Raw genomic sequence first — 8,662 nt, forward strand, 5'->3', positions numbered from 1 at the left:
CAAACAACATAATACAAACAACATACTACAACAAACAACACATTACAACATACTACAACAAACAACATGCCACAACAAAATACATAATACAACAAACAACATAATACAACAAACAACATATTACAACATACGACAACAAACAACATATTACAACATACTACAACAAACAATATACTACAAAAAGAAACATAGTATAACATACTACAACAAAAAACGTATTAGAACTTACTACAACAAACAACATACTACAACCAACAATCAACACAATACAACAAACATACTACAACAACATATCTCAACAAACATACTACAACAACATATCACAACAAACAACATATCACAACAAACAACATAATACAAACAACATACTACAACAAACAACATACTACAACAAACAACACATTACAACATACTACAACAAACAACATGCCTCAACAAAATACATAATACAACAAACAACATGCCACAACAAACAACATAATACAACAAACAACATATTGCAACATACCACAACAAACAACACACTATGTACATTACAGTTTGAATCTTTAGAAAGAAAGAACTCTTCTTACCTCTTCTTTGTATTGTTATAGTTCTGAAATTAAAGAAGACGGCTCATTATCTGCTTGTCTGCATGAAGGCAACAGGGAGAAAGAGCTGCTACTGAACACGGTGCGCTCTCACCTGCAGGAACAAGGCGTTGGTCGACACGATCTCGTTCTCGACGGCGATGATGGCGTGGGACAGGGCCAGGATGTCCTTGGTGATGTTCTCCGTCTTCTTCTTCACCAGCAGCTTCTTGTCCTCGTCCTCGTGCCGCAGCGCCGCCAGCCGGGACGCCTCCTCGTCCTGCAGGAACTGGTGCATCTGCTGGAACTCCTGCCTGATCTGCTGCTCCGTGGCCTGGCTCTGGTTCTGACGGGTCAGAGGTCAAGGGTCAAGGTACAGAGACACACCTAACACAGGAACTCCTGCCTGATCTGCTGCACCGTGGCCTGGCTCTGGTTCTGATGGGCAGAGGTCAAGGGTCAAGGTACAGAGACACACCTAACACAGGAACTCCTGCCTGATCTGCTGCTCCGTGGCCTGGCTCTGGTTCTGATGGGCAGAGGTCAAGAATCAAGGTACAGAGACACACCTACGCTTACTCACATACATACTCACGTACTTACATACATACATATTTACTTACTTACATACATACATACATACTGTCATGCATACAGGTGCAGCTCAATAAATTAGAATATCATGGAAAAGTCAATATATTCCGCTGTATTGATGCAGTAATTTGTGCAAAAGGAGCCCCAACCAAGTACTGAGTGAACATACATGAACATACTTTTCAGAAGGCCGACATTTCTATATAAAAAAAGAAATGTATCGGTCTTATTCAAAACTGAGATACAGAATTTTGGGCTTTCGTGAGCTGTAAGCCATAATCATCTAAATTAAAACAAATAAAGGCTTGAAATATTTCACTTTGTGTGTAATGTAAATCTATAATCTATGATAGTTTCGCTTTTTGAAATGAATGACTTAAATAAAATAACTTTTCCACGATATTCCGATATTCTAATTTATTGAGCTGCACCTGTACAGTCATTCCTCTGTGGAGTTTGGGGGTGGGGGCGTTGCGAGTGGTGTTGTGAGTGGCGCGCGGGCTGTTTGTGTTTTCCTTCGGTCATGGCGTGCTTTATCGGGGGGGGTGTGTCTTGGATGGGGATGTGGTAGGGATTGATGTGTGGTGTTCGGGGGACTGACTGTTCCGGGGGGGTTCACATGCCTTCGAGTGACATTGTACTTATTTTATGCCTATTCTTAAATCTGCACGTTTACATTGCACTACTTTTATTGTTTTTTTTATACATATTCTTATGTCTGAAATGTATGCAATTTTTTTATTTTGTCAATTTGTGTGCTGATTTTATGCCTATGTTCATTTTTATACTAATTGCTGTGGTGCACTCTGGACTGAGAGTACTATGTAGATAGTTATTAATATTTATTATTGTTATATTGTAGAAATGTGTGCATTGAAATGTCTGTAAAGTCTCGACTACATTGAAAATGAGGGTGACCTCAATTGTAATTTCGAGAATAAATAAAGGTTGATGATGACTTACAAACATACAGTACATACTTACATACAGTACATACATACTTACAGTACATATACATACTTGCACACTTACATACATGCTTGCTTGCTTACTTACTTACATAATTACACCAGTGACTGAAAGCGAAAGCTTTTCTCAAACAATACCTGATTCTGTTAAGTTTTTGGCACAAATCAGTGTCTGATCAAACATAAGAGTGTTGGTGTAGCAGTTTCCCAAATATACAGCACAAAGAACGACCATTGTTCCTTTTTTTTTTTTTTTTAACAAATGCTTGACATTGATCTGCGTGTTTACGCCCCGACAGCGCTGTGGCTCAGTGGTGTTTCTGGCTCCTGACGTTCCAGCGTCACCTGTTGCTCTGTTCTCTGTTTATTGATACCTTGATGTGGACCGTTGTGTCATCACACTCCTGCTTGGCCTCATACAGGCAACGCAGGCTCTTCTTCAGAGGAATCAGCTCTTTCTTCAGCTCGCCCTGAGGGAGGGGGGGGGGTGAGAGAGAGAGAGAGAGAGAGAGAGAGAGAGAGAGAGAGAGAGAGAGAGAGAGAGAGAGAGAGAGAGAGAGAGACACACATAGGTGGCCTTAGCTTAGCAAGGCCGTTCCTCCTTTCAGTACGCAGCAGCCGATAGCTGGAACACACTACAAAAAAACCTTAAATATGGAAACGTTTATGTCAATTAGATTGTTTAAGGAAACTTTAATAAACTCCCTAGAGCACTCATGTAGCTGCTTCTCGGTGTGCCAACACCATGCTGCCGCTATTGTTCTGTTGTCTGTCAGTTGTTGCTCTGTATGTCCTGCCTTTTTAATAATGTTCCTTTGTGTTTTATTTTATTTGATCCCCTATCCTAGGGGGCTTTTTACCCCCAAATAGGCCGTTATTGAAAATAAGAACTTGTTCTTAACCAACCTGCCTATACAAATAAAGGTTTGAGGATGATGAGCTATGTTTCACCCATTTCAACTGAAACGGGCCCCACAGGGCCCCGGATTGGCGATGCATTGCACACACACCCTGGACACGCACTGTGACAATGTGGATAACTGATGCGCGGTGGAAACGCTTGAAAAGGCAACATCACCAACACAGAAAGATGTTTACTGACAAAGTCTTTCACCTTGTGGAAGAAACCTTGCTCCTGACATAAACAAAGTCATGTAAATCTCCAGGGTCTAGTTGAGCTGCGTTGTGGTCAAGTCAAGTCAAGTCAAGTCAAGTCAAGTCAAGTCAAGTCAAGAGTTTTATTTGTCACGGTATACAGTGAAATGCGGGGGGTCTTTCTTGAGTTGTGGTGAGTTTGCCACAGTGGCTACAGTAGCTTCCCATCTTATGTGCAAATTTGCCTAAAACATTATATTTTCATTGGCTTCCTATTGTGATTCTAGGCGAATATAATGCATCATATCTTCAGAAATCTCTGCGGTTTCATTCGGTATATGACAAGTCACTGAAGCATTATGCTGGAAGATGTTAGGGTTGAAAAGTAAGCAGAAAAATGTCTCTTGTGTGGCTCTCCCCATTTGCTTGCACCTCACAGTTTGAGAATCACTGGTTTAGCTGGTGTGTTTGAGAGAGAGAGAGATAAAGAGAGAGAGAGAGAGAGAGAGAGAGAAAGAGAGAGAGAGAGAAAGAGAGAAAGAGAGAAAGAGAAAGAGAGAGAGAGAAAGAGAGAGAGAATTTCCAGAGAGCAGTTAGATAATTAAGCCGGAGAGTGAATTTGTGCGTCAGAGGCATGTTTCAGTTTATGTTCAAGGCCCGCTCTACATTCTCCTGTAAATGTACATGGGGGGGGGGGGGGGGGGGGTATGTTGTTGTTAATATAAGATAAGGGCCCCATATTTGATCTTGAAACGGCCCCCCTGAACCGTAAGGCCGCCCATGGAGAGGGAGAGAGAGAAAGACAGAGAAGAGAGATAGAAGGGAGAAAGCGAGCTTCATATCAGATGATTCTGTAGCAGAAGTCATCTGGTACACATCAATGAAGCAGAGGCCCCATGGCTCCACTCGGCTGCTGAGAAGACGGTCAGGCGTGTCGATGACAATCACATTCCAGAGTCTCACAGGCAGCGGAGGGGAATCCCAGCCTCTCTCTCTCTCCCTCTCTCTCTCTCTCGAATCACTAAATATATTCAGTCTCAGCTAAAAAAAAAAAAAGTCAAAAGGTGCTCCTTTTTCCCGACAATGAATTTCAATGAGAAGAACCTCTGAGCGGTGACAAAAGTGAACGCACGAGTGGGAGCGTTCCCTACCTTCAGGTCCTGCGCTCCCTCCTCCAGGGGACAGACCCGGTGGCCCTGGTGCCTCTTGGACGTGTGACACACGCAGCAGAGGACCTCCGCGTCGTCCAGGCAGAAGAGCTTGAGCGCCTCCCCGTGCGCCAGGCACGTCACCTCCAGGAGCCCCCCCGCCGCCTGGTCCCCCGTCCCCGCCGCCCGGCGGTCCGTCCCTCCCCCCCCCGCCGCCGTGGCTGCGTCCCGGCGCTCCCGCTCCCTCAGGAAGGTGTCGGCCACGTTCTTCAGCGCCAGGCTGACCGTGGGCTCCGTCAGGGAGCACTTGCGCCGGCACACGGGGCACTCGCGCCGGGCCTTCTTCTTGTTCCAGAACTGCTGCAGGCAGGTGCGGCAGAAGCTGTGGCTGCACTTGAGCACCACGGGGTCCCGGAAGATGTCGCAGCACACGGGGCAGGACAGCTCCTCCTCCAGCATGGAGCTGGAGCGGGAGGAGACGGCGCGCGGACGCAGGGCCGTGGCCACCTTGGGGCTGTGGAGGAAGGAGAGTATCCCGGGCTGGGAGGAGGCGCGCGGCCGCGCCATGGCTCGTGTCCGTTTAAGGCGGGAAGGTTACACTGCCGAGCCCCCGCGGTGAGTTCTTCTCTCGGCTCGGCTTTCGGTGACTCTGGAGGAAGCTTCGGTCTGCTTCGTGAACGCACGGCGTGATATGATGTGGCCGTACGGTGTGAGAGGGGGTCTGAGCTTTAGCTCAAGGGAGACCTGGAGAACAGGTTTAGGCGACTTCAGCAGCGGTAAATAGAGGACGATGTCTCCACCCCCTTCGCTACCAGCCACGCAGGCAGTCAACGATCAGGTGTCTCCGAGTGGCCAGTGACGAGGACCGTTCCTTTGGATGAAAAGGTCCGATGCACTGCAATGAATGGAAGCGGACATGGCCGGTTAGCCTAGGCATTGTCCAACTAACACCTCTCCCGAAGGCTAACCGGCACTGTCCGCTTCCATTCATTGTGCTAAGCTAGGCTAACGTGCAGCCAGATAGCTTTCTACTGAACGCACAGAGAGGAAACTGGTATCCATCTATCTTGTCTCTCTCTGGAGAAGACGGTAAGCTACTTTCCCAAAATGTTGGCGTGTTCCTTTAAAAAAACACGTCTCCCCGTTTCATAGAAGGGAGGAGCCACACTGGTACAACATGGTGCTTTTATCCAAAGCGCTTTACAACTTATGCCTCACATTCACACACCGACGGCGGAGCACACGCCATGCAAGGTGCCGACCTGCTCATCGGGAGCAGTTCGGGGTTAAGTGTCTTGCTCAAGCACTTCGACACAAAGCCCGGGAGGAACGGGAATCGAACCGGGAACCTCCGGATTACCAGATGACCACTCTACCCCCCCGAGCCGCTGTCGCCCCCACGCCGTCATGCTGGTGTGGAGTCCAGACTGATATCGATATATAACAGGCCTGTGCGCTGTTTGCAGTAAGCAGGCTTGTTTTGGGTAGTCGGTCAGGAGCTACGTAATGTATGTGGGACACAACAGTGGAGCCGCATTCTGGCCGACTGTTAGACAAGCAGGAGCCTTACGAGTGGAACCGATTTGAACCTGGGGCCATAGGGATCCACAGGCGTCCCCCCCCCCCCCCCCCGAGAAGTGCGTCCTTGCACGTTCTTTCGTCCATGCGCGCACTTCCCCAGGGTTAAGGCACTGAGATCCCACCACCATTGCTACGTGAACCTGGATACAGATTCACATGGCAGTGAGATCCCACCGCTGCCACCAATGTAACCGAGTGGATTTGAACCTGGGACCGTAGGATCCACACAGGCGGCCGCACTAACCGGCTGAGCTAAAGGGTCAGACCTGTTAGCAGGTGCCGGTTGTTGACCGCGACCAACCGACTCGTTAGTAGGTTACACGAGGCCGATCGGGTCCTCCTACTGTTATCTCTTCCCCGTGTTCTCAATTTGTACGCAGGCCCCAGAGATGACCCCCCCCCCCCCTGAGCCCGACGAGCCGTATCGAGTTCACGGCCGCGTGTCGCGTTACGTTGCCTCCGCCACTCCGTTGACACTAGAAGTCAGTGATTTACTGACTCGTCAATTTTTCAGTAAGTGTACAATGAGGGAGTGAGAGTAAACACACACGCAGAGGTGTTCTGTGAGTGCTGGGCGAGTGCAGGAGGTCCTGGGTTCCTCATGTTTCCAGGTGGAGGAGGGAGAAACTCGGGTCAGCCTGTGACAAACATCAGCTGACTGGCCTGACTGAATGTCTGCTTCTCTTCTTCGTGGGAAAGCCACATTGTGGGGCGTAACCAACTTAATTCTCCACAGTGTGGTCTGTATAACACTGCACGATTAGAAGCATGTTATGGCCTTAGCGGTGTTTCACCCGTTTCAACTAAAACTCGCTAACAGGGCCCCGGATTGACAAAGCAAACACTGTGCCGATGTGGATAACTGATAAACGGTGGACACGCTTGAGAAGACACATCAACAACACAGAAAGATGTTTACTGACAAAGTCTTCCACCTTATAGAAGAAACTTTGCTCCCGACACAAACCAAGTAATGTAAATCTCGTGGCGAGGTTGGCACAGTGGTACTGGCTACAGTAGCTTCCCGCCTGATGTGCAAATGTGCCTAAAACATTATATTTTCATTGGCTTCCTATTGGGATTCTGGTGGGTGAGGTAGAATATAATGCATCATATCTTCAGAAACCTCAGAATTTGCAGTTTAATTTGTTTCATGACATGTCACTGACTGTAGCATTATGCTGGAAGATGTTCGGGTCAAACAGTAAGCTGAAAATGTCTTGTGTTCACGCAGGCTCTGCCCATTTGCTTGCACAACGGTTTGAGAATCACTGGTTTAGCATGTGTGTGTGTGTTAGAGAGAGAGAGAGCGTGTGTGTCAATACTGTATAAGATAAGGGCCCCATATCTTGAAACGAACCCCTAAACCTTGAGGCCACTTATGATTATAAGGACCATATAACAAAGATGATATGGACAGAAAACACCATAACCAATGTTGATATTATTGTCATTATTTGACATCGACAACAGTATAATATTAGAAAGCCATCAAAATATTGTTTTTCTTTTTTTTTTTTTTTTTTATCTCCGTCAGGTGTTACAGTGTTCTAGCATCAGTTTCACGACATTAACCATTTAGGTAAAACTTCCAACAGCATTGACAAGTGGCAAAAAAAACAATCCCATTTACTACAAAAATATCTTCATACACTTGGATATTGTGAGGCTACAGAAAGGAATAAAGGATGACACCAAAGAAATGACATAAAATACCGTCTATATATACCGAGTAGTTGTTGGTGTTCCTTAGGAATTCAAAACACAGAGCATGTCTTAACTAAAACATAATGCAATAGTCACCAAGGCACACGGGATGGAAGTAGTTTGGTATTGTTCCGTTCCCCCTGGTGGCGTGGTATACTCCTGCACCAATATGCCTGATTCTTCACCGTTTGTTGTGTATTTAATTGCATAAGAGGTGTCAATCCCAAATTGACACGTTTATTTTTTCTCTCCTTCATTTCAACGATCAGTTGCCTTTTTCGCAGCGTCCCTACAACGGTTCCACCCTCTTGACCGCGTCTGGTCACTAATACTGTTCTCTACAACTCTTCAAAACACTCGGGTCAGTTTTTAAAACAAATCTGTTCAACAGCCCACAAAATAAAACACACACACGTGTCACATCACTTCATATAAAAGTCCTGCAAAAACACTTAAAAAAAAAAGAAAGAAAATAAAGGCTTGCACGATCCACAAAACGGAGCACTTTTCTTCTTGTTGAAAAACAATGGAATATTCTTTTAACAAGGTAAATTAATACTGGTTTTCTTAATACTGGCATAGATACTATCGGAGCTAGAAGAATCTCCGGCTTAAGGGATGGAATGTCCTACTGCTCCTGCTCCTACAGGTTATCATTTTTGCGATGCAGTGTTTAAATGGTAACAGCAACATAGATTTTGCATGTCTGTGGGTTGCGATATACTACAGTCCTTCCGATAACCGTGCTATTCCTTCACCCCCCCCCCAAAAAATATAAAACCGATAGAAGTAATGCAGAGGATAAAAACATAACAACTCATGCTTGTAAGACAAACTCTCTTTTACAGGGTTCTGTAACAAAGAGTGGCTGAATCCACACCTCGCTGCACAGCACAGTCCCACAGTGCTGCTGACTAGGGTTGCCGCGGTGATGTGACATTTCTAGGGCTGACCCCGATTAGTCGAATCAGTCGAAAGGAGCCAACCTCTTAGTCGAATA

The 8,662-nt window shown here is 46.3% G+C and overlaps 1 protein-coding gene across 2 annotated transcripts in view; it reads right to left on the reverse strand.

Moving 5' to 3' along the window:
• Nucleotides 1-5,064, reverse strand: part of LOC311241096 (E3 ubiquitin-protein ligase TRIM35-like) — a 17,912-nt gene extending 12,848 nt beyond the window's left edge. Inside the window, exons 1-4 of one of the 2 annotated variants that reach the window (XM_084329793.1) lie at nucleotides 4,378-5,064; nucleotides 2,506-2,601; nucleotides 685-915; nucleotides 573-595 (exon numbers count right to left, since the gene is read on the reverse strand). In XM_084329793.1, the coding sequence (XP_084185919.1) occupies nucleotides 573-595; nucleotides 685-915; nucleotides 2,506-2,601; nucleotides 4,378-4,941 (914 nt within the window). In that variant the 5' untranslated portion in view covers nucleotides 4,942-5,064. The remainder of the gene's footprint in view (nucleotides 1-572; nucleotides 596-684; nucleotides 916-2,505; nucleotides 2,602-4,377) is intronic. The other variant, XM_084329792.1, reaches the window with a different exon arrangement.
• Between the last annotated feature and the right edge of the window lie 3,598 nt (nucleotides 5,065-8,662).

The sequence above is a fragment of the Notolepis coatsorum genome (assembly GCF_963971535.1).
Source record: "Notolepis coatsorum genome assembly, chromosome: 14".
Classification (NCBI taxonomy): domain Eukaryota; kingdom Metazoa; phylum Chordata; class Actinopteri; order Aulopiformes; family Paralepididae; genus Notolepis; species Notolepis coatsorum.